The sequence below is a fragment of the Papaver somniferum genome, chromosome 1 (genome assembly GCF_003573695.1).
Source record: "Papaver somniferum cultivar HN1 chromosome 1, ASM357369v1, whole genome shotgun sequence".
NCBI lineage: Eukaryota > Viridiplantae > Streptophyta > Magnoliopsida > Ranunculales > Papaveraceae > Papaver > Papaver somniferum.
In genome coordinates, this window is record NC_039358.1 from 137,187,367 (window position 1) to 137,213,970 (window position 26,604).

The window sequence follows — 26,604 nt, forward strand, 5'->3', positions numbered from 1 at the left end:
ATAAGCTGTCGGTTCCAGGGATTTGACACAGACAACAAATGTGTTTGTCTTTGCATAGAAACCTGAAACCAATTGGTTTGTGGCTGGATAAGTAAACAGGACTGAAATATCATCTGCAGTCAACTGGAAATTGGTTTCAAAAAAATTCATTCCATTGGATCAATCAAAACTACCCTCCTTTTGTTTGTAGAGTAGTGCAACATATTTAGAAGAAAATTTGGATATTTACATTAAATCACATGTATATGTCAGTGACCTACAAAAAAGATGGGTAGGGGGAAAAGGATCACTTCTTCCCCATTCAATAATCTCAGTCAAGCTCCAAGTGTCGTCATCTCACTCTTTTGCGCCATAAGGGCTCATTTCGGGAGACTTTTTACCTACAGAGTTGTGGCAATCAGATTAGAAATATGGGAGTGAAACCAATAAATGCAACACTGTGAGGAAGTATATAATGTTCAGAGGCGTGCTAAACCTAAAACTCAAACATTACCTCTATTTATACACGAAACTATCCAGTGGAATGTTACTTAGAGAACTAACATGCGGGAAACCAAAGTTCCCAAGCCAAACTCGTAATTACTTGAAGCTCTTTCGAGATTTAAGAACTGCAAAACCATAGGAGATCAGCTTTTTAGACTATGGTACGGAAATGATCATGTTTACAATAGACTACTTGAGAGACTTACCTTGATTTATATTGCAAAAGCTTGATAGCTTGAAAAAGTCTTTTGGTTGTTGGGAGCAAGAGTGTGGAGCCGGACAATACTGCCTGTTGTACACAAGTGTTTAAAACATATTAAGTAGAGATGGGTAGCAATCTTTATCAAGTTACTCTATAGTCGAAAGAAACTCCTGTATTTTCTCTGACAAACAATTGAATATGGAGCAGATTGATGGAGGGCCTGAGTGGACTCCTTCCCGACAAAGACTTAAAACGAGATAAAAGGACATATAATAACACCCACCGGGGTTCAATGTACCCCGACATCATCTGAGCGTCAGCACGCATTATAACACCCTAACGCCAAAATAATATAATGCTTCCCCACCTCAAAAGACAGGCAACAAAATCAAATGCACCAATCCAGCACAGGACATTATAGTAGAGGGCAGAGTTTAACTGTTACCTGGACCAAGAAGGAATAACCTTCCTAGAAGGAACATCATCGTCCTCTTCTCCATCCGAGCTCTGGTATGGAGATATGTCATATGACTGCTCCAGAGTTCCACCAGTAGCCAATGAACCAACTTCATTTACTTGACCGAAACAATTAACCGCCTACAAGATAAATGGAGAACCATAAATACAAAATAAAATAAAATAGAGAACTCACACAGACTTAGAAGAAGATATAGCCACTATTATGTATAAGACTTAGGTGTAATGTGCAGACTCACATTCTCATTACTGCGAGACTCTTCCAAAGCCACAGAATGTTCATGAACACCACTGGTTTTCTTTGTTTGAGTCTGCCTCCCTTTTGCACACTCCTCTCTTCCCTTCACCTTTTCTGGGTTCTGATCCTTCATTTCCTCATCTTGAAACCCTTTTTTCTTTGATGCTTTTTCATCCTATAAAGTAGTATAAATCAGCACAGTTAGGGTGAACAAACTGAAGCCCAGACTTCTATGAATAACAGGGAAAATAACTTACGGCAGCTCTGTATTTCAGTTCTTTCTCTTCTTTCCCGGCATGTAATTTCTTCTGTGGGTCCCTGCACAACTTTTTTCTGTCCTTCTCCTTCTTTTCATCTTCTCTAAGCCTTTTCCTCTCCTGCATTTCAGCTTCTTTTCTCTTTGCCTCCACTTCTTTTCGTTTCTGAATCAATTCCTGTTGCCTCGCTTTTTCTTCCTTCAGTCTTTCTCGCTGGCGCTCTTTTTCTTGTTTTTGTCTCTGCATCAATTCCTCTTCCCTAGCTTTTTCTTCCTTCTGCCGTTCTCGCTCACGCTCCCGTTTTTCTTTCATCATCTCTCGCTGTTTCTTCTTTTCCTCTTCCTGTTTTTTTGTTTCCTTAGCGAGATCTAGGGCTTTCACTTTAGGCTCTTTTCTCTTTGCTATAGAACATCACGAAAGAAAGAAAGAGAAACAAACATATTAGATGATTAGCTTTTGTATATCAAGCCATCTTTTGTGATTCACCATCCTTAATAAAACTGTTCATAATGTTATGGCTTACTGCCAAAAAGAGCTAAGAATCATGATCGTGATATAACAAACTCCACTACAACAAGACTATCGTAAGCAATATATGTTCTGAAAGTACCTGGAGGCACTGCAGTTGGAAGGTATTCAAAGAGGGATTTAACACCAGTCGCAATATTAGATCCTTTATGGGCCTTGTCTACAATAGTATGATTACGTTTCTCCTCAGTTGCTTTCCTCTGTAAATTTGGCTTACTAACCGTATTCTGAAGACATCTAGTGGACTTACGTGTACCGGTTCCAAATGTAGAAGAACTTTTGCTCTCTCTGTCCTTGTTCATGTACTTCATCTCAGTGCCATAGCCACATAAAGAAGAACTTTTGTTCTCTTTATCCTTGTTCTTGTACTTCCTCTCAGTGCCAAAGTCATCTTTAGACATCTTCGAAGGACCAATCTCAGACCCATGCAGGTTCGCATCTTCCTCCAAAGAATCTATTAGGCTTCCTCTCTCAAAGATCTTCTCATTTCCAGAGACAAAGTCAAGAGGGTTAATGTTACTTATGTCTACAAGGGGTTCTCTATATGTTGAGCTCTTCATTTCTATTGCACTGCTTTTTTCCTGGAGTCGATAAATTACCTTGCATAGGTTTCGGTTCTCTTCACCACCACTACTACTATCTTCATGAATCGGAGTTAACTCTGAGTTTGTGCTTCGTTGCTTCTTAGAACATTGACCACCAGATGATGAGAGAATAGTATGAGTAGCCTTCCCAACTTGAGGTGTGTAAGGACTCCAAGCATCACACTCGGACTGATCACTTGAGGATGGCATGAAATCAGAATAAGACCTTCCTGGTTCCAATGGATTATAACCCGACCAGGTGCTCAAGTCCATTTGAAATTTAGACTTTGAAGGAAGAGAATATGGGGTACCCATGCCAGAAGACGGACACAGCTCCTCCAGAATGCTCATTCCTTCAATTATTGTGTCTGGAAGATCTGTGAACTTCTCAAACTCAGGCATGCTTTGATCAGTACCAACAAGATCAAGATTATCATAATTTGATAATAATTGCTCTTCAAGATTAGATTTGATATCTTGTATATCTTGTTCAGTAGAACACACTTCCCCCATGCTTCGTGGAGTTTTTTCACTTTCAAAACAGAAAAACTTCTGCTCATATTGAGGAAGACACTCCCTATCCACACTCATGGCAACGCTAAACGGATACTGCTCTTCAACTTCATTCAAGTGAATGCCTGTATCCTCTACCTTTATGCCACTAGAGCCAAGAGAAGACTCTAATAGCATTGGTATGAAACCCAAAGGAATGTTTGCATCTCCAAGTACAAACCCCCCATCACCTTCAGCCTGCCATACACACAAAAAAAACACACGAAAGAATAATTATGCATCTCACAATCTCAGTTGTTAGTAATAAAACAAAAAGAAAGATAATGTTTGATCTCTGTAATGTATTATTCATTCTTTGACAACCATATGAATGTATGAGTATATGGTTCAATAGGGGACTTGTTAATTACTCCACATAAATACTGGATTTCCAGCAATCCTAGACAGGTAGGAAATTGTAAAAGATCAGGTAGATAATATTCACATGGGTCTCCTTGAAAAGACAACTGAGGGTCCATTCACAGTCCATGCACGAAGTCATGTGTGTGGTAACAGGTGGAAACTGATGGAGGGATTTACGAGGCAGGTTTTCAGATTAAATTCGTACCATAACTCAAAGTATAATCTATCGTAACTATTAACAAAGAGAATATTACCTCCTCTGCATGGATCTGAGGTGAGCATTGAACACCCTCCATTACGAGGTGCTTTGCACCATTGGACATCTCTCCAACAGCACTCTCGATGATGCTCGATTCCACAACACCAGACACGGGAAATTGCTGAAACTCCAGATCAGTCCCCGAACCAGTTTCAGCACTATTTAAGTTTAGGCAAACAATGTCTTCGTGATGGTTAGGTTTAGCACTCCAGATCCTTGGGCAAGTAGTAAACCCCTTATCAGATTGGCCTTCAATCTTCCTTCGCTTACACTGAGGCCATGAATTTTCCCACCCATTAAAACTAGTCATTGCCGATAGAACAGAATTTTCTTCTTTTGAAGAATCATTTGATTTACTACCACCAGCATCTTCTTCATGGATGGCGGAAGGGGATAGGTGGGGAACTTGACTTGCATCATGTGCTAGAGAAATATCTTGTTTAACTGACTGCCTAGAACTTGACTTGCTACCTGCATCTCTGTCAATTCTAGAATCTTCATGCAATGATTCCAAATCAAACTCCCTTGTCAAATTCTTACCAGAAGTATCCTTGTTTGAATCAACCCCAACGTCAGGCAAATCAATGTCTAGCGCTCCTTCCAGTTCGCATCCAAATGAACTTCTACCACACTGTAAATCCTTTAGACATAACGATGAATCTGATGCTCGTTTTCTATCGTCACATTCTGAAGATCTATCAGCTACTACATGCCGATCAGTATCAGGTGACTCTTTCCTTAATGCAAGAGAAGAAATATCTGAATCTGCACCAGTACACATTGCTGATGAAGTACGGTCTCTTGTTTCTTCAGTACCGAGTAATTCAGGCCTCTCATCTTCATAAAAGGCATTAGACAACCTTATAGAGGCATTTTCTCCATCTCTTTCAAGACGGTCCATAGATGTGCCGCATGGTTCCTGTAAAAATTCACGACCAGTTACCTGCACCTTGTTCGACGACATTTTGCTTCCTTCCGAAGATCTATCAACATCGAAATCTGAAGTTTGGCGAAGTGACTTCCTAGGAAACAAAGCAGAAATGCTTGATGTTTTACTGATAGGTGATATAGGGTGCAAATCAAACTCAGCTTTCTCTGCCCCAACAAGTTCAGACCTTTCTACCTCATGTGGGCTTCCAGATTTAGCCTTTAAATTGTTTTCTGCACCTACAACTTCCATATATTGATCCATCTTCAGCATTGCATCATCAGGAATGGAGTTACATTTTTCGCGGATATCACTGGACATGTTTATATTCTTTTCGTTTCTCTCTGGAGATCTATCGGTTACCAAGCCTTCGTAACCCTCAGCTCGTTCGGCCTGTAATAAAGGAGAGCATAACTTCGAAGCGTCAGCAACAGATTCAAGGGACTGTTTTCTCCCAGCATTTTCAAACCTTTCTTCCACATGAGGAAGAGAACCCGTCATAGTTTCACTCTCGATCACCATTTCCATTCCGTGATCCTTCTTCAGCAATGACCCATCACCAGAAAGAACACCTTTCGCATGGAAAACACTAGATATAGGTAATTCATCAACTGATCCCTTCAATCCTAAAGGAGTTGATCCAACCTCTGGTGACTGGTTCAATATTTCCCTCCCTGGAGAAGGCCCAACAGTCTCAACATGCTCCAAATCTTCAGCATCGCCAAATAGAAGTTGCTTTGGCTCAAAAAATTTCATATCATCTGATTGAGGCCTTGAAACTGAGAACTCCAAACTAGCTCCCACACTAACATCTTCCTGAACTGAACAAATATACTTGCGGTCAACTGGCATATCTGCAACATGCTTAGCTTCTGAAATCCTAGCAGCAGAAATTTCCTCATGAATCAATACTTGAGGGTCAGATGCCTGCAATGTTTCCCGTCCGAAAGAAGGCCCAAAAGTTTCACCCAACCTGGAATCTTCAACATCATCAAAAATAAGTTGCTTTGGCTCAACAAAGTTAATCTCATCAGATCGAGACCTAGAAATCAAAAACTCCAAACTAGCTCCCATGCTAACACCTTCCTGCTTAGTTACAGCACAAGTAGAATTGCAGTCAACTGACACATTTACATGCTTATTTAGTGCAATTCCAGCAGCAGAAACTTCCTCATGATTCAACACCTGAAGGTCTGATGCCTTTGGAAGGTCATGTCTTTCGACCAAATCCAATGGATTCAGATGCTGGGGAGATCTATTAATTGAAGAAGATCTGGAGCACATAATTCTGCCAGTTAGCTTATCCGAGTTATTATGTCTAGCTAAACCCAGTTCAGCAGAATTAATCTGCGGCACAGTAGTTTGGGATCTTATATTATCCTCATAGGTTGTTGCACTTTCCTTGGATAGATTGTTCTCAGTATTTGCCGCCGCAGAGTTACAAAGCTCCGGATCTTTTTGCACCGGGCTAGACCCTTCCATGTTCCCTTCAGCATCTAAAACATTATGAAGATCAATACCCTCACTTTGGGTGGCTGATGTAGCTATACTACCGAGAACTTGATAAGGAATACTAGAGATTCTGGCATCTGTTTCTAGCAGCTCTTTAGCAGGAGGAGGCTGTTCGGAAGATGTTCTTGACCTTGTACTCCTACCAGCAGCCACATTACTTTCTTGTATAGCACGCTTTCTTGATTTTCCACTTGCACTATTACGAAGTTCTAGAGCTCTTTGCCTTGATCTGGACCTTTGGATCCTTGCCAATGATTGAGGTAATTCAAAGCTGGACTCGGACACCTTCAAATCCGTCTGGCATTGAGGAGTGCCAGTAGTTCCACCCTGATGTGTAATTGTGTTAAATGTACATTCTGACTTGAGACTGCTTCCATTCAGACTGCACTTCGGATCAACAGTTGATCTCTCTCCCACGGTTGTGACATCAAAGTGATTGGTCAAATCTGTTTGATTTTGGGGAGAAAAGATGGTATTATCCAGCTCAGGAACCGTGTTTAATGTACTTTCCATCTCTATATTCTTACCATCCAACGGGCAGTTGGGTATATCTGCTGATCTCTCACCTACACTATAATATTTGTTGGAAGCACAAGTTTCTGAAAAAAAATCGCCTGAAAGCTGCTTTACAGTATTTGCAGCAAAAATTGACCGGCTATAGAAGGTTTTACTTCCAATGGAAGACGGATAATTGGCTCTGGAAGGTGGGAATAGAAGTCCTGAAATCAAGTCTTCATTCTTCAACTCTACAATGAGAAAATCCAATCAGAAGAAAGAAACCAAAAGTTTAACAACCAATAGAAAGTAGATTGCAGGTGATTTTCATAATTTTACAATTGACAAAGCAAAGGAAGTGGCTAATAATTGCATATAACAAGCCACTTCATATCAACACTAGCATTTGATGGGGATCGTGCAACATTTTTTTTTTTTTGTAAGCAATGAGGATTTTGCAACTACCACGCTCACATCATGGAAGAAACCATGCAAATCGTCTATCCCTACCAGCATTGTCTTAGAGTCAAAATGCTTGTTTTCCGTGAACTTTTTTAACCTTATTCTCATAGCTCATTACTGCTTTACTATGTATTCTAACACTGACAAAATGCGGTTATCCAAATGAAGCTCCAGTTTTAGGGAGTAAAACCAAAAAATCAGAGAAAACATACAATTCCCGAAGTATATCACATCTACAATAATAACAAAACCCTAAAACCCCAAAATTTTACACATAAATTCGAAGGAACCAAAAATTAGAACGCTAAAACCCTAAATTGAAGAGATAATGGAATAATACCTTTGAGTTCGGAAATACCAGCCTCAAACCCATCTTTCAAAAGCCAAGAAGGAGGTCCAATTCCATTAATCAAACATGTTGAAGCCAAATACTGATCATACAAATCTTTCTGTTGATTGAGCTGTTCAATTACCGAATTCTTTCTCTCGAAGAACTTGCCGAATAATATCTCTACTGTTGACATCTTCAGAAATTACAACCCATTCAGATCTTTCGAAACCCTAGTGAGAAGAAGAAAAGGGGGGGGAGAGATAGAGAGAGAAATGGAGATTTTTAGATTTGGAATTTGAATTTCATAAGTTTAAACGTCTATATTGCAAAGAAAAGGGAGTGCTGCTAAAGTGAGCCTGTGGTGATTTAAGTCTCTGGGTATAATTGGAATTAAACCAAAGATCCATAATCATCGACGGTGCATATTTGCCTCCTATAGATAAGCGGTTGAGGTTTCGTAACCTGTAAGCGCGGACTTCGATTTCGAATTTCGAGATCAAAGATACACGTGTTGTCTGTTGGTTAATAATCTGGTGGTCCATCACCAGATTCCCCACCCGGAGCTTCTTTTTCCTTTTTTTTCTCAAAACTAGTGACAAAACCCCTAGATGAACAAATTAGTGATAAGAAAAAACCGGTCATATTATTTCTACCAAATAAAAACCATTTCAAATAAAACTGGGACAAAAACCCCAAGCCAAATAATAATGTGTAAATTTAGTTTTTCTTACTATAAAAAAAGACAAACATGCCCTTGACCTTTTCTTCTTCTTCTTCTCTGATTTCTTTTTTCTTCTTTCTTCCGTCTCCTTCTCCCACCACCATCATCACCAGCAGCAACAAATCTCCACGAACACCAGCAGCAACACCTACGTCACCTCAAGCAGCAACACCTACGTCACCACCAGCATCAATTTCGTCTTCAAAATTTGATTTTCTTCTCCGTAATAGTTGAGAAAGAGGGTTAAATCTAGATCGTGGTTCTTAAAAATGGGTTAGTGCATCAAACCTCTTTAATTCTTCATTGTAATTCGTATCTCTGTAGTTTAATTTTGCTTTGATTGAGAGTGATGTTGTTGAATCGATTACTGAAATCAGAATTCACAGAAAAGGTAAATCGGAGGTCAAATTTAGGGTTTCTGTTTTGATTGATTCTTATTTATTAAATCTCAATGGTTTGTTAGAATTAAAGTGGGTTTGTTCTGATTTGAAGTAGAGATGGTAGTATGAAGTTTAATTTTGATTTCGTTGAGAATTATGGTTTATAATCTTCCCTAAATTAAGAAACTAGGGTTCTTCTTTGATATTGATCTATCTGCAAAATTTAGGGAGAGGGGTTTGATTAAGAAGGAGATGATTGAGAAAAGGATGTTGATGAATTTGAATCTCTGATGAGTTAAGAAGAGGGATCTGATTTTAAGTTGAAATAGTGGAAGAGATTGTTATGTTTCTTAACAAATTAAAAGATTTAGTTGCTGCTGGTGTTTGGTAAATGGGTTTTGGACCTAGAAAGATATTTACTGAGATGTAGTATATCAATTGATAGAGTTATAGATATCCTTGAAACTGCAGTTGATAGTTGTGATAATTAGTTTAGGTTATGATGAGTTGCAGGGATTATGAAGCTACAAATATGATGAAGGTGATGGCTTGAGATGTTATGGAGTGAACTGATGATGAATTCTTTTAATGGAGATGAAATAGACATTTCAGTTGTTGATAGAAATGAAATAGACATTTCAGTTGTTGAGAATTTGATGTGTTTAGGTTAATTAACTTACAAAAGTTACGGACACAGACTTAGAAGTTTGTGTTGGTGAAATGAAAATATGTGAAAAATGATGAAACCAATTTCGGTTTCATCTAGTTTTGGTGAAACCAATTTTGGTTTCCATCATCTTTAATTTGTGTTGTTCTTTTGAAGTAATTGGATTCATTATACTATGACGTTGTTCAATTTTGAAATAGAAATTGGTGACTGGTGTTTTCATCATTTGTTTTGAAGTTCTAAGAGAATCTGATTTACTGAGTTTGGGGTTTGTGTTTTCAATTGTATTGGATTTTTGAGGGAATTTGATTTCTGAGTTGGGGTTTTGTGTTTGTTTATGTTTTCATTCTCAATTTGTGTGTTTTACTTTTTTAGGTTGATGACGTTTTGGAGTTAAAATGTTTATAAGAAAACCACCACTTCCTAGAATGCTGCTAAACAATGTCTCATGCATGAGAAATGCCCAACTAATTCTTCGAAACATTAATGCATCAGTCCATGACGGAGGTGCACTCGTGTTAACAGGAGCAAATGGTGCAGGAAAATCCACTTTCTTAAGAATGTTAGGTTGTTTCTCAAATCCTTCAGCTGGAGAGATCCTACGGAACGGTCACGACATTACAAAGGCAGGAGATCTATCCGGGTATAGGCAACTCGTTTACCTATCCAGATTGAGGATGTGATGATATTGAGGTTGCCATAGAGGTTTCCGAGAAGGAAAACCATGGTGGATTTGCTTGATTGATCGTGGAGATGTATGGAGAGGGTTATCTGGTGGTTTAGTTTTTGTTGCAGAGGAAGTGGGATTTTCTCCCTTCAGGTAATACATGTAACCTGATCATAATTTAACCACTTTCTAATAAGAAATTTGTTGTTTAAGTCTGTACATATTATTGTGGATTGAATTGCTAGATACTAATCTATGAATTTCAGAAAATAATAGTAGTTAGGCATAAATTTTGAACTTCTCCTTGCCAAAGATGCTTTATACTTAATAAATAATTCCTGTATATGCAATGAGGTCCGTCCCTGCTCCATCATGTATAAAATTGTTGATGTTGTTTTCTGCATCATTTCTTTTGGAAAATGTCGTAGTTCTTAGTCACGTCTTTGCAGGATTCATGCCTTATTGGGTACTATAGTAAGAGATTCTATCCGGGTATAGGGTTGCCTTCTGCTTACAGTATCATTTGAAGTTTTACGACATTAGCAATTTACCATAGACTAACTATACCATCAATATTTAAGTACTGAGGAATCCATATATCTGAAGCATAAGCTCCAGAGCTCCACTAAACAAGCAGAAATTCGGTAGAGAGAGAGACTGACTTCCTTGAATATATACTTCAATGTCATTATCGTGCTAAGATTATTGTCTGTTTTGTGAATTAGTAGTTTCTCCAATTTGTGTTCAGTTTATTATGCTTTAGACATTAAATTGTATTATGCAAGCCAACTATCTATATTTAATCAGATTTTTGGTTTATGTGGGCTTCTTATCCTGGGCACGTTATAGTATCAAATATATTCGTCCTGTATTAACCAGTTTTTTCTTCATCTATTGGCAGGTTCAGTTCATCATTGAAGTTTGTGTTGGTGAAATGAAAATATGTGGAAAAATGATGAAACCAATTTCGGTTTCATCTAGTTTTGGTGAAACCAACTTTGGTTTCATCATTTTTGCCTAGTTTATTTTGGTTTGGTTTCATCATTGAAGCTGTGTTGGAGAAATGACAATATGTGGAAAAATGATGAAACCTAATTAGGTTTTATCTAGTTTTGGTCATTTTTGCCTAGTTTATTTTGGTTTGGTTTCATCATTGAAATGACAATATGTGAAAAAATGATGAAACCTAATTAGGTTTCATCTAGTTTTGGTGAAACCAATTTTGGTTTCATCATTTTTTCTGTTTGGTTTCATCATTTTTTTCTTATTTTGTTGAATATTGATCAATGAAATTCATTTTTTGTGGCGGTGGCGACTGGTTGGTGGCGGTGGTCGGCGATAATGGTGGTGTTGCTGGTGGTGGTGGTTGGCGACAGTGGTGGTATGTGGTGGTGGTTGGCGGTGGCGCGGTGGTGGTTTTCGGGGATGGAGGTGTGGCGCTGTGTTGGGTGGCGGTGGTGGTGGTGGCGAGGTAGTAGTTGTCGGCGACGGTGGTTGGTGGAGGCGGTGGTGGTTGGCGACGGCGGTGGCGCTGTGGTGGTTGGGCGGCGGTGGAGGTGGTGGCACGGTGGTGGTTGACGGTGGTGTGGTGGTTGACGGTGGAGGTGGTGGCGTGGTGGAGGTTTGCGGTGGTGGAGGTGGTGGCGCGGTGGTGGTTGGCGGCAGTGGAGGTGGTGATGGTGGTGGTCGGTAACGGCGATGGCGGTGGAGGCGGTGGCGGTGGTGGAGGCGGTGGCGCGGTGGTGGAGGCGGTGGCGCGGTGGTGGTTGGCGACGACGACGGCGGTGGCGCGGTGGTGGTTGGCGGCGGCGGTGGTGGAGGCGGTGGCGCGGTGGTGGTTGGCGGCGGCGGTGGCGGTGGTTGGCGGCGGCGGTTGTGGAGGCGGTGGCGCGGTGGTGGTTGGCGGCGGCGGTGGCGCGATGGTGGTTGGTGGCGGTGGAGGTGGTGGCGCGGTGGTGGTTGGCGGCGGCGGTGGCGCGGTGGTTGTTGGCGGCGGTGGAGGTGGTGATGGTGGTGGTCGGTAACGGCGGTGGCGGCGGTTGACAGTGGTTGTTTTTGGCGACGGCGGTGGTCAGTGGTGGCGGCACATTGGTGGTTCTGCTGGTGGTGTTATTTTGTGGTGGTGATAATATAATAGAAATTAATGGTGGGGTTGATTTTTATTTTTGTTGGGGTGATTTAAAATTAAAGGTGGGGTTGTTTTTTATTTTTGTTGGGGTGATTTAAACTAGAAGACTAATATAGCCAATTTATGTTAAATGGGGTTTTTGGAACAATTTGTTTTGTTGGAGTTTTTACATATGGATAGTGACAGCTTTGGGGTTATAACTCGCGGACCGTTTTTTTTTTCCTGTCTTTTTTCCCATAACTCTTGTTTATAAAATGAGACTTACTATTTACAAGCTCATATGGTTATATGCAGCAAAAGAAAGAAAAATTACTGCACACTAATACCAACGAGTTTCAAACGTTAGTATCATTATCCAACGATTTATAATTCTACAACAGTGATACTTATCGTGTTAATTTAATCAAAATTTTGAAGAAAAATGCCACTTTGATAGGCTTGTGTTGATAGGTTTTGACATGCTTATGCAGTTATGGGATGTCGAGATATTGGCAGCTGAGATTGTCTCCATTTAATTCAAATAACTAGGATAATAGTGATCCATAATTTCATATTGTAGTTGTAGGAAATCCTACAACCACACCCTTAGTAAAATCTATAGAACAATCTAAGTAATCATTATAAGAATCATAAGAATTTTCATTAAAATCTTCAAATCAGATACAAAGTTATGAGAAAACTCTAACTTAGGAAGCAAATAATCTTTCTCTCTCCTAAATATCTTGTATAAACTCTCAAAAAGATCTCTCCTTCAATACAAGGTCGCTCGGCTCCTTATATAGGAGTTTACATAGTGGAGGACAGCTAATAAAGCCCCTAATTTCTGATCTGACATGCGTCAATGTCACACAGACTTTATCATTGACGCACGGTTTCTTTACTACCGCACGACTCTTCACACTTTACTCGTGATTTAGGTGACATCATCTGATGCGTCATTCTAGATATGTTATACGCGTTTATGTTCGCTTGCTACCCATGGAGTTATCTCGCATACATAATAGGTGTGCGGTATTTTGTACCAACATTTTGCCTCTTCTCATATCGCTCTTTTGGTAAAGAGAGCGGTATGAGAAACCCTAACTCATTCTGCCGCACCCGTTCATCTTTTTGTATTCTTATATGCCGACAAACTCCCGTGATTTCGGCATGATAGCTTACACGTGCCTTTTCATCCACTTGTTATATGACACGCCTCTAGTAACCGCCTCTTCATATCTGTTCAATTTTAATCAACGCATTTATGGAGGAAATCTCTTGGGAATCGAGAGTAAATCTCTTATTTACTGTCAATCGTCTTCTTCTTTCTTCTTTTTACTCCCTTTTCTTTCTCATCAACTTTTATCTTCTTCTGCTGCATTTCTTCTGTTTTCGTTGAGACTTTGATCTGATCGCCATTTTTTACTTCGCCTTCTTTTTCTATCATTCTTGTTATTCTTTTTCCTTCCTTTTCTTCGTTCTCGCATTTTGTTTCTCATCATCAATATCTTGATCATTCTGATCTTGATTGACTTGATCATCTTGATTAATTTTTCATATCTTACATTCTCATTTTGAGAATGCCTCTTAAAGCTGGTTGGAAGAATGATAGAGAATTCAAAAGATTAAAGGCCGAATTTGGTCAGAGAGGTTTCTCACTATCCATCCCTCCTGGATCAGAACCTTCTTCTATGCTTGGTCCTGAATGGTTTTCGCTTGATCAGTGGAATGATCAGAAGATCATTGTTTCAGTGGAACAACTTCTTGCTGGTCTTCTTGTTCCCCTCTATAATCCTCAAACACCTCTGTTCTATGAGATTGTATCCGATGCAAGATTTTCGCGCGGCATATTCCAGTTGAGTTGTGACTGTATTAGGATAGTTATGGAGTACGCTCGTCGTGCGGCAGGATTAGAATCTATTTATCCAGTAGAAGTAAGAAAGCCAGAATACTCCCATAAGGAGATCAACCCTGCAGATTACACAGTTGAGAATTTCTTCAGTAACTATGACGTTGCCATTATGAAGAATGAATCATTTCGATGGGAAATTCGTTTGACAAGAAAGGACGGTATCGCGGAAGATGAAAGAATCATGCGTGATGTCGATTTTCATGACTCTACTAATAATTCCGCTCGCAAATCAAAAGATACTCGTTGGGTGGAGTATCCTATTGTTTTGGCGGGTCCCTACATAACTGGCAGAAGCGAAGATGGTTCAACTCTTCCCCTACCTTCGGGTTTTCCCGCTTACAATCCTTGGGAGTTTAAATAGCCCGAGGAAGTTGATGTGGTGTGTTACCTTTTACTTTGTTTATCTATTTACCTCCTTCCTTTTGTATCTTTTGTTTCTCTTATAATTTCTTTTGGTTTCAGATTGCCAAGCAGACAAAGAAGGCTAATAAAAATTTGCCTCATGCGTCACCTTCGCACGATAATGAAGTAAGAAATACTTTGTTGCCTTTGTTTCTTATCTCTCATTATTCGCGTAGGTGGTAGATGGAGGCACTAAGGGTAAGAATAAAATTAGCTCCAAAAAGACCACTTCTAAATCTTCTTCCAAGAAGCGAAAGGATCCTTCTCCCTCTCCTTCTTATTCTGAAGATGATACTCTTCTTCTCCCTGATAACCCCGAGTCCGAGTCCTCTATGGGACAGTTGTCAAGTGTCTTCTCCGACACATTATGGGGCGTTGGTAATACCTCACTGGGTAGTGCTTGTGAAGCGGTGGTTAATATATGTGATGCCCCTTCTTTGAGTCACGAATCTCTTCGGGGAGTTTCCTCTACATTGAGTCCAAATTTTCAATTTACATTTGGATCTTTGGTTAGTTTTCTTCTTGTGCGTCATTCTTCGCTACTAGTTTAATATGAGTCTATATCTTTTATTGATTCTTTCGCTGTTCTTTTATTAATGCAGTACGCCCGCATGTCTCATGCTGTCACTTCTGATCTTCAAAGGAAGATTCGCACTCTGGAAGCAGAAAATACTAAGCTCAAGGGCGATTACTCTTCTAGCTCCAGTCGCGTGGAAGAACTCCACAATAGAAATGAACAATTAGTTGGTATGTATCTTTTCCTCCTTCTTTATTCTTCGTCATTTTCGTTCTTCTTTTAATTGTCCGTTCTTGCAGAAATTTACAACTTAACTGACGAGGTCATTCACTATCCTGTTGATGATGAGATCCTTCTAGAACATCTAAATTCTTCTTTAAATAACATTGTTGATGTTTATTTAGAATCTCTTAACCCAGTGGAATTGAATTCTAAATATGAAATGCTTAAAGTTGAACATAAGAGCATGTTATCCACTTGCAATAGCTTTAGGCGTCGTTATGTGAAGCCAAAGAATTGACTAAAGTTTTGGGAGCGAAAATAAAGATCTTGTAATTGAAAAGGATAATATCTCTCTCAACGGCGCGAAGGCTTTAAAGGAATTTCATGATGTTAATCTCCAAGTTCAAGTGGAGAGAGATCGAGCTTTAAGCGAAAAGAACGTGCTGATAGAGCGAGATAATATGATTCACTCTCGACTTCTTATAGAAAATGAGGTTGAGTTTGAATGGGATGCTAGGGTTATTGATAATGCTAGGAAGGATTTATCCATAAATGCTAGCTTAGAGGATGATCATGTCGCATTGGTTAAGGATACTATTTCTAAAAAAGAAGGTTGTTTATTATTCTTATCCATTTGTTATTTCCTGAATTCCCATTCTTATGTGGTTTTAACCTTCTGATTTCCTTTCGCAGATGATGAGAAGAAGTATCTTGAGAAAATTGAGAATCTAGAGGCGAGATGTTCCGCTCGTGACTCTAAATATCGCAGACTCAAGAAAAAGTTGGCTATCACTGTTTCCAATTTGAGCAAGGATGTTGTTCGCGTTCGTGACGCGGCTGTTAAGAAAGTTTGCGTTGATAATAACATTCCTCTGTCGAATTATAATTTCACTGAAGTCTCTCCTAATGAAGAAGGTTCTGATATCTCTCATAGTGAGGGAGAATATGAGGAATATGAAGAGACTGATGAGAAGGGCAGAGGTTCTGAGGCTGAGGAGGGTAATGGAGATGACATGGGTGGAAAATAGCTATTCTTTCTGAAGATCTTTTCTCTCTTTTCGCACTTGTAAATTCTTTGTCAGTTCTTTGTTTACCGGATATTTCCTAGTCTCTGAGATTTTTTCTTCAATGTGAATTCCTAAGCATTTGATGCTTCTTTAATGTAAATTCTCCTTTTGTTGCACCTGCACTTATTAAAAAATGAAAAGCAAAGTACTGTTCTTTTCAACAGTTGGAGTTAATCCCGTGGTAATAACATATTCATTAATAATAATAGATAATCTCATGTGTGAATCTATCATATGGGGGCGAGTAGCACTCCTTTATATGCTTGCATTCCCATTCTTGCCTCTGTTAGTCGCCACAAGATGATTGATTTATGCAGATGTTATGTAGTACTATGTATGAATTTTCATTTATTCATGGGAATTGTTATATGTAAAATTATCATGTATACGTGTATCTGCCTTGTGCGATATTTTATTATACGGTGATCTATCATTATGCGGTATTTCATTATGCGGTGATCTATCATTTATGCGGTGATCTATCATTTATTTATTTACATACTTCGTGTATACAACTCAATAATTTAATATCATGTCTGAATTACCTTTTCTTTACCTTGCCTTACGAATGTGTCTTTGTTTTCTGCCTCAACTATATTCTGTTTTATTATTTCGCGTCTATACATCTTTTTATTTCTCCTTGTAAGAAATACCCTTTGTATTTTTATTGTGTGATTATGTCTGTGCGTTATTTGCTCTCTCATTATGTCCCGCAAAAAAATATTAGTTTCAATTTTATTTTTCTCATGAGGTTTTATTTAGCCTCCCTAATCAAATGTCTAATTTTGCCTAAGATATGATTTTGCTTCTGTGCGGCGAAATCACAGGCAGTCTTTACATTTTCATGTAATGACCCATTGATCTCGCCTTATCATCTTCTCGTATTATTGCCTCTACAGGATGTATTGACGCACAAATACGACAAGTCTTATTACCCCCGTGAGTAAAAAGCCTCATGATATTTGCGTTTTTTGACACAATTCAGCTCCCTAATGGAGGGTGTCGTCCTTATATTCCCCCTGACTGCCACTTAAAGGAAGCTTACCCCTACCAGGTTGGGGTGGGCTCTTCCCATCCAGTTATGCAACAATCAGTTGTTTTCACGACCTCTTATCCCTCCGCCGATATGGCTTGTGGTCACGAGACCGCACCCTAAATGGGGTTTCTTGAGGACCGAGTGCATCATAGTCAGGACTTGTCAAGAGCGGTCAGGTACGCTCCAGACGCCCCAGGCACTTTTGACTCAACCGTGTACCCCGGCACCCTGATCGAGTTTCTGCATTCCTTAGGAGAGACCTCGTCACCTTAATCTTTCGACTAAGGCACCTCTCCTGGATGGGCTTTCGTTTCACCCTAAATCTCCATGACTCAGGTTTCAAGGTCGGTGTAGCTTTCCCCCAAGTCATGCTTACTAGGTTTTCCCCAATTATGACGTGCGTTAGGTGTTATCTTTGCCTCTTGATGTATATGCAAACTAGGGTGCACGCCATAATTGGATGCCTAACCTCCCTAGTTAGAGTCTTTTCTTCAGTTGCCTTCTATTAAGGTCTTATTATAAGGTCTTATTTTTGCCTTTTTATGATATGATATAATTGATTTGCATGAAGAAGAAGAACTTTTTCATTTGCATTCATACTCTTGATTAGTACAATTCTGATGTCTTCTTTATTTATTTATTCTCCTACATAATAACTACCTCTTAAAGAACTTTATATTTGAGATAACTTGTTTATTTCTTTCGCCTTCTATGCTTCATTGAGTTCGCGTATGTTTTCCAATATCTTTACTCGCATACATTTTATTTCTTCTGGTGCGCCATGACTGCCGCATGGACCATATTTCTTTAAATATACTTGGTTCCAAAGTTGACCGGATGGCTTTCCTTCTTTGTCATCTATTAATTCATACATTGCATTTCCAACAACTTTCTTGACCCTATATGGTCCATCCCATGCGTCCTCCAAGCTTCCTTTACCATTTCTTTGGTATGGTGGTTTCTGCCTCAACATCAATTCTCCTTCCTGGAATTCGCTCTTCTTGACACACTTGCTATGTTTATTCTCTCGTGCAGTTGTTGCCTCCTTGACTGAAGCTTTCCTTATTTCATTTTCCTTGTTCACAGCATCTACTATTAATCTCTCCCCTCGCTTTCCTTCTTGTATCTGCTTTTTCCAATTTCTTCGCTTGCTTGCGCGTTCTTCACATTTATCAACATCAATCTCATGACAGGTTCTTCCTTCATTTGGATCTCCTCTTATTACTCCAATACCTTGAGGTAAGGGGAACTTGATGCATTGGTGGAAAGTTTAGGCCACTCCCAGAATACCATGTAACCATGGTCTGCCTATCAAAGCATTATATGGAGATTCTACATCGACAACGCAAATTACTATTTCTGTGGATATGCTCTTTACTGGAATTCGCATCGTTATTTGCCCCTTTGGCTTAGTGGACGATCCATTGTAATTGTAGATCTTGTAGGTAGATGAGATGAGGTCCTCATCTCATCCACCCATAGTATTGTATGTATGATAGAACATTATATCGACTGAACTTCCAGGATTTATTAGTATTCTATTTATAACCCATGTCTATGCGTCATCCTCCGCATCTTCATCAGCTTTTGCTTTTGGGTTGATTTCCAACTTGACCACTAATGGGCTCTCGTGCGGTTCCACCTCCTGGTACTTCTTCTGCGGTAAAATAAATAGGTTGTCTCTGCCAATCTTTCAGTGGTGATACCTTTTCCAGGTTACCATCTCTTGCATAAACTCGGCTTAGGACATTATCGTGGAAATCTTCTATGCTTCTGAAAGAATGTATTATCGAATTGCAATATAAATTCTTCGCTTTCGCCCCTACTTGAATCAGATATGTGTTCCTTCCTGCCTCCATACCTGGTGCATGCCCTTCTGGTGGTGGTGGTAGATTCTGTTGTGGTTGCACTAGAAAGTGGTTTAGCTTCCCCTGATCAATCATTATGAGTATAATTTTCTTCACTTTTCTGCAGTTGCTGGTGGTGTGACCGTGAAAACGATGATTAACACAGAATTCTCTACTTCTTCTCCCTGGTGGTGGATCATTTCCCATATTTGGTGGCTCTGGAATGTCTTCCATTAAAATTACCGCTTCCCAGATTTTGTTTATCGCAGTGTTTAGATGTGGCATCTGTATCTGCTCCCAAACCACTTTATTACCTGCTGGGCCTTGGTTATAATATTGTTTTTGCCCTCCATAACCTTTTGGTTGGTTATCAAGCCTTTGAATCTTGTTACTTCCTCCATGATTATTTAACTGTCTTTCTCTGTATTCTCTTTCAAACTCTTCTTGATCTCTACTGCCCATGGCTACTAGATTTTTCTCTTCCTCCATTACATTCTTTCCTTGACTCCCCTGGGATGTACTTGCAACAATGTTTGTTGTTCTTGGAAGCAGACTAGCATTTCCTTCTTTTGCGTTTGTGACCGCAACTGGGTAAGACTCCATTTCTCTTTTTTTTTCTTCGAGAGCGATATATTCTTCTTGATATTCGCGTAGCTCTGCCATGGTTATTGTATCTTTTGTCCTGAATATCTGCATATATAATAAATCTATAAGAAAAAGTGCATTAATGAAGGCTAGTATAAGGTTTCTCTCATCTACTCGTCCGACCATTTCAGTACAAATGCTCCTCCAACGCGTGGTTAAATTGCGCAAGCTCTCATTGATTCTTCTGCGTAAGCTGAACACTTTTCGATACCTGGTCTTAGCATGTTATTGCTGATGTATTGTCCGAAGCAGATATTTTGTAAGTGATGAAATGATCGAATGGTTCCTACTGGCAATCCTTCAAACCATTGCAAGGCTTCCCCTATCAGGCTCGCCGGGAAATATTTACATAACACCGCGTCATTTTCCTCCCATTGTAACAGGGATCGACTATACGCCCTTATATGTTGCACTGCACATGTGCTTCCATCAAAGATGTTAGTAAATACAAGTAGGTTGCATTTAGGAGGTACTACTGCGAGTTGTATTCGTCTTGCAAATGGTGTTTTTCCCGCTTCCTCTATTGCTTCATCTAATTGTCGCCTACCACCATCTCTTCGCGTCGTCATAATTTCTCTCATCTCCACCAATTCTCTAAGGATTTCTTCACTCATGATTTGGTTTGCATCTTGCTGCATGGGTCTTTTCAACCTTGCGTGCCTTACTCTGTTTTCATGTTGATTAGAGATTTTTCGTGGTTGTAGTAGTGAAGGTTCAAACTCTCGGATTTGTGAAGGATAATTTTTTTTTAGACTTAATAAAAATAAATAAATAATTTTATATGCACAATATTAACAAAATATGGGAGAGAATTTTTACCGGGCATCAGGATTCCACCATTCACCAAAATTTATGTGATTCAATAACAATTCTTATCATGCAATTCTAGACAATATACCTCCAATCAAAGGAAATTGTGATTCTAATCGTTGCCTAAATTAGATTTTGAAAACATCCACTGTTAATCGCGAGCATGAAGTATCAAAAGCAATTTACTAAGCATACTCCATCAAGAGAAAACACAATTGATTAATAAAAATCATTTACTCCATTTTTATTCGGTGCAATTAATCATAAAAGAGTTACATAAATAAATTTAAATAAATTTTACCACATAACTTTTGGAAGAATGGCTTCCTCCGTCACCCCTGGGATTGGGTTTAGCTACTCATGATGAAAAACCTCTCAAATTGATTCATTGATACTCAAAAGTTGTTTACAATCAAGAGAAAATGGAGAAAAACGGTTTACAACAGTGTTTGCGACACATATAGAGCGTTCAAAAAGAACGATACAACAGAGGTGTTGTTATTCCGAAGTCGGGGAAAGGAATTGAGTATTGTCGCAATTAAGCGACACTAATCAACGACTGTCTCTGAGGGTATTATGTTCTTCGTGTTCTTCCTTGCACCAGCAGTAAGCTTTTCTCCTGCGTGACTTTCTTTCGATTCTTCTCGGCTCCTAAAATCTCCCAAAGACTCTCCAACTCTTCTAAACTCTTTAGCCTTGTATTTATAGTGTTTTAGAACAAAAATATCCGACCATAACACCGTATAATCTCCCATTAATACCGTCATTGCTCGCTGCCCATATTTAACAATAATTTCCATTTTTGGCTTCTACACACGTAAACTTTGATCATGCACGCTCTAGTTAACCTTCCCCACGCCTCCGAAGTCATCGAACTCCTCCAAAACACTCCATGCATGGCAAACACACAATCAAACTCGTGTTACAGGACACGTTGCTCTGTTTTGAGCTCGTGACTCAAACCAGGATTTCCAGCCAATTCCGATCGAATCCGATGCCCACAATGTGTTCCCTATCCCATATCACAACTTCCCACCAAATTTCAGCGATTGAATCGCACTAAAACACCTTCATTTTCTCGATCACAAATCTGCCAGTTTTGATATTTTTCCCGCCAAAAAGCTGCTTTTGAATTTAAAGAGAAGATGGATGCCCCTTAACCAGAGCTTGGGTGCGAATAGCAATTGGGTGGAAATAGTAATTTTTGGGTGGAAATAGTAATTTTTATGGGTTCCTCCGGGACATTTCTGGGATGCTTCCGGTGCATTTCTGGGGTGCCTACGATACATTTCTCCGGGGTGTAAAACACTGCTTTTTGAGCCCATTTCGCCGCAAGGGCTTATTTCTCTAAAAATTCCTACAAAGACATAAAAGAACACAATAAATACAAAATTGAGCACTAACAATACATACAATAGAGACATATTAGACATAAATGCGTCTATCAACACCCCCAAACTTATTATTTGCTAGTCCTCGAGCAAATTTATTCTAGAAAGGAAAATCATTTGAACCCCTAGGTGGCCCTAGTGGCGGAGTGTTGTCTCCGGAGGGTTTACCAGAGGTGTACCCACAAAACCTTTACTCCATACCCTAGCTATCTACGCAAAACCTTGGAAAGCACTAAAGAACCTCCTTGGTTGGCATACAATTATTGACTCTAAGAGGAAGAACCCTGATGCGAAATTCCAATTGTTGTACACGAGTTTGCACTCAAGCATACTAAAATTCATATAAGTGACAGAGCTCTACTAAGATAGTTTCACGATGGACATCATACTCGGAGTCAGACTAATCACATGAAAAGATTAAGAAGATGGAAAAAGAAAAATGTAGATGGTTGAAAAGCGAACGGTGTTTCCCATATCTGTCTGAAGGCCTCTGCCAAGATGAACCTAACCTAAATGACTGAGATACCGGTCTGACTAATATTAACACACTGGCATATACAAGGGAACCAGTGGTTAATAATCCTAACTCTAGGTCAACACAACTGGCATATACAAGGGTACCAGTGGTCGACTTTATTAAACACACATTTATTTAAGAACTAACAACATGATTGGACCTTGTGGACCGAAGCGCATGTTTCTTGTCAGCAGATTACATGGTGATTCCCGTGGATCCTGCATTCCACGCTTGTTTAGGCGACGGAGACAGGGAGAACACACACATATTGCTATCCAAGTGTTAGTATTTATTCCGATTGGTCTACTGGTCTGGTCTATTTTTTTTTTTTTTGAAAAGGTAACTCAGTCACTCTATTTCACCCTAGCAAAGGTAACAACTTGAATCGTGTGCCCCACCAAATCACTTGAAATAAAGAAAACTAAAAATAGAAAGTGAAAAGGACTCGACGAGATATGGCGAAACTATCATGTTAATTCTAACACCTGAGCTCTGTGCTTTTATGAATAGACTCTATAGATGTTTCCATCTAGTCAGATTGGTTCCTCAACTCCTAAAACAAAAATGTTTCCATCCACTTAGATTGGTTAGTGCTATCCTTAATAGGCGTAAATTTCTAGGCTCTGGAGTTTATTTATTGCAACTAAAAAGTTTCTCCCATACCCCCAAACTTAAAATTAACATTGTCCTCAATGTTCTAAAGATGAAATTAAAAGCATGAACAAGGAGAGACAGTTACTATTTGAAGCAAAAGAGTGAAGGAAGGATATTACCGGGTTGCATGAGATTGGGTTACCTCCCAAGAAGTGCTAAGTTTATAGTCTTCAGCCAGACTAAGAAAGGTTTAATCACCTCGAATCATATAGCAATAGCCGAAATAATTGTGGGTTATCGAAACCAAATAGAGCTATCACAAGTAAAAGGAATCTGCAACAAGCCAAGAAAATGAACATGTACTGCATACCCTTATCTAGTTTCCTGATTAAGATACCTATGTCCCATTGTGGTTCAGGTTCAGGTTCTATGAAAGGATCTTGATAGAATATTTTCATTGGATGCACTTCCTCATAGCTAAGATCCAACAGTTCAGGTTTAAAAGTCTGGAAAAACTCAATTAAAAATAATAACAACCTGAATAACTGGGGATCCTTAAAGTCAATCAGATTTGACTTACACAGCTGACCACAAAGAGAGTGGTGGTCTTCCTTAAACAGATGTGTCGACCCTAATCTCCTAAAGTAATTAGGTTTAGTCTCAAAACTTAATAATTGACACATCTGAAATTTATATGTTCCCACAATTGGTAGAAAAGTTTTTGGTGGGAAAACAAAGTCAATCTTGGTATTATTGCCTGGGCTAACCTCATCAACCAGAGGATGGGTTTCTAACAGTTGAGACTCGTGTTGAATATTATTAAGTTCGGGAAAACGAGTACGAAGATAGTCTTGTAAGATGGTTGAGGCATTGATGTCAAGTCCCACGTGAGGGATTTTTGTAAGAGTTAAAGAACATGGAGAATGATAATCACCCCCAAACTTAGAGTTTTCGGCGTCTTTAGGTAGACTGGTCATAATCTCCCTAATTTCTAGGTCATCAGATTCCTGAAAGTGGGCGATTGATTTTTCTAAGTCAGGTTCATCCCCGCTAATCTCTACGAGTTCATCTAAGACTATTGTTTCTAAATCGTTTGACTCGAAAACAGTACTCTCAAGATAAACTGGTTCCTCTAAACCATCATCGGTTTCGTAATCATCGTCTAAAACGAGGGTATTTCTAGTCAAATCCTCGTCCTTTTGAATAGGTAAATAATTATTAAAATTATTTGGATTTGAACTAGAAATATCATTATAATCATCATCACCATCCTCCTCCTCATCATCATCACAATATAATTTTTGATATTCACGAATTCTCAAGCTTTGTTCCTAACTACATGGTCTATATTTATAATATTTCTCATAGATCGTTAGAGGTGATTTCTCAATAAAAGTTGGAGTATCCATATATCGCTGCCCACGCATATATTCACCAAGAGTCATTTCCGAAGACGTCTCTTGATAACGAGAATTTCTAGACATATATTCTCGTAACGTCATCTCAGGTGGCGTCTCCTGAAAAGGATTCATCACCGAGGAAACACAAACTACAGAGGAATTCTACACAATCACAAACAAGGCTGACTCGACCAAATCAAACCTATAAATTCTAGCAAACAAAAAGCATGATGGCTCCACTTAGATTGTTTCTAGACCAGCTTCTATCTTTCGAAAGGGAATTCGTTGCAATTTGAGCAAACCCCTCTGGAATCAATCCGAGTCAAAGTAAGTTTAATAGAGACGAGGGAAGCTTAGTAGATCTTTGATACCCAAGGCCTCACCGCATTAGAAGGCGGCGCAGTCACGCATTCAATTCACAGAAACCATCATGAACTTTGAAGTGTGCTTAAAGAGCAACCAATATTTTTCGAACGAGTTTCCTATTAAGCTCGTTACCCTATAGGTCTCGTTCTAGTCAAAATTTTAGGCTTAGGATCGCGTTTGGTTTCGTTTTCCTAAGGCGGGAAAGAAGAGAACGGTGATGAAATCCGAACCCTTATCTTGTATTGGCCAGGCCTTGCCCTTTACTAGGAATTTAAAACAGTCGTATTCAAGTCCTCAACATATATTCACCTTAAGGCAAACAGTAAACCCGCTTGCAGGAGATTCGCGGGTGTTTAGAAGTTTACCTCCCGTACCAGACGGGCGAAGAACCACTGTAGTCGACTCGGGCCACTGACTCCGGTGTCAGTGTGCGAACCCGAGGGGCCGAGACGATATAGTAATCGTCGTCCTTCTCTGCAAACAGTTTGTATTTAATTTTTTTTTTAATTTATAACCCTTCCGTAGGGTTTTAACAATAATGTCCAATGTTCAATGTCCGGAAAAAAATAATGTCCAAAAATAAAAGATTACAAAAATAAAAACTTTAATTACAGTTCCTAAAAAAAAAAATTAATAAAAAATAATATCTAAAAAATAATAACAAAAAAAAAGTCCTTCGTCTTCTTTCCGTTCTTTTTGCTTTAAGCTTTGCTCCTAGTCTTTATGAAATCGCCAAAAATCTTTGACAACTTCTTCTTCTTCTTTTTCTTTTCGAACCAAGCCTCAAAACCTGTATCACATAGACATATACCCAAAGAACGTAAAAAAGAACAAAGAAAAATAAATCTAAAAAAAAAAATTCTACCTAAACACAATTCCGCGTCGGCGGCGCCAAAATGATTAGAGATTTTTCGTGGTTGTAGTAGTGAAGGTTCAAACTCTCGGTTTTGTGAAGGATAATTTTTTTTTAGACTTAATAAAAATAAATAAATAATTTTATATGCACAATATTAACAAAATATGGGAGAGAATTTTTACCGGGGACCAGGATTCCACCATTCACCAAAATTTATGTGATTCAATAATAATTCTTATCATGCAACTCTAGACAATATAACTCCAATCAAAGGAAATTGTGATTCTAATCGTTGCCTAAATTAGATTTTGAAAACATCCACTGTTAATCGCGAGCATGAAGTATCAAAAGCAATTTACTAAGCATACTCCATCAAGAGAAAACACAATTGATTAATAAAAATCATTTACTCCATTTTTATTCGGTGCAATTAATCATAAAAGATTTACATAAATAAATTTTACCACATAACTTTTGGAAGAATGGCTTCCTCCGTCACCCCTGGGATTGGGTTTAGCTACTCATGATGAAAAACCTCTCAAATTGATTCATTGATACTCAAAAGTTGTTTACAATCAAGAGAAAATGGAGAAAAACGGTTTACAATAGTGTTTGCGACACATATAGAGCGTTCAAAAAGAACGATACAACATAGGTGCTGTTGTTCCGAAGTCGGGGAAAGGAATTGAGTATTGTCACAATTAAGCGACACTAATCAACGACTGTCCCTGAGGGTATTATGTTCTTCGTGTTCTTCCTTGCACCAGCAGCAAGCTTTTCTCCTGCGTGACTTTCTTTCGATTCTTCTC

General features: G+C 39.1%; 1 protein-coding gene across 1 annotated transcript; it reads right to left on the reverse strand.

The window, feature by feature from the left end:
* Positions 1-145: 145 nt before the first annotated feature.
* LOC113302029 lies at positions 146-7,931 on the reverse strand. The gene is made up of 9 exons (XM_026550867.1): positions 7,681-7,931; positions 3,939-7,129; positions 2,268-3,519; positions 1,658-2,058; positions 1,402-1,575; positions 1,131-1,282; positions 690-772; positions 494-608; positions 146-380 (listed from the first exon to the last, which is right to left on the reverse strand). The coding sequence occupies exons 1-8, from the start codon at positions 7,862-7,864 to the stop codon at positions 580-582; spliced, it is 5,466 nt and encodes a 1,821-aa protein (XP_026406652.1). The 5' UTR covers positions 7,865-7,931; the 3' UTR covers positions 146-380; positions 494-579.
* Positions 7,932-26,604: the final 18,673 nt, after the last annotated feature.

Excerpts from the sequence above, each read along its gene's own strand:
- LOC113302029 (XM_026550867.1), bottom strand. The coding sequence starts at position 7,864 with ATGTCAACAGTAGAGATATTATTCGGCAAGTTCTTCGAGAGAAAGAAT. Across the intron at positions 3,520-3,938 it reads CTCAGATCCATGCAGAGGAG|GCTGAAGGTGATGGGGGGTT; the intron begins GTAATATTCTCT and ends TGTGTATGGCAG. Across the intron at positions 1,283-1,401 it reads AGTCTCGCAGTAATGAGAAT|GCGGTTAATTGTTTCGGTCA; the intron begins GTGAGTCTGCAC and ends TTTATCTTGTAG.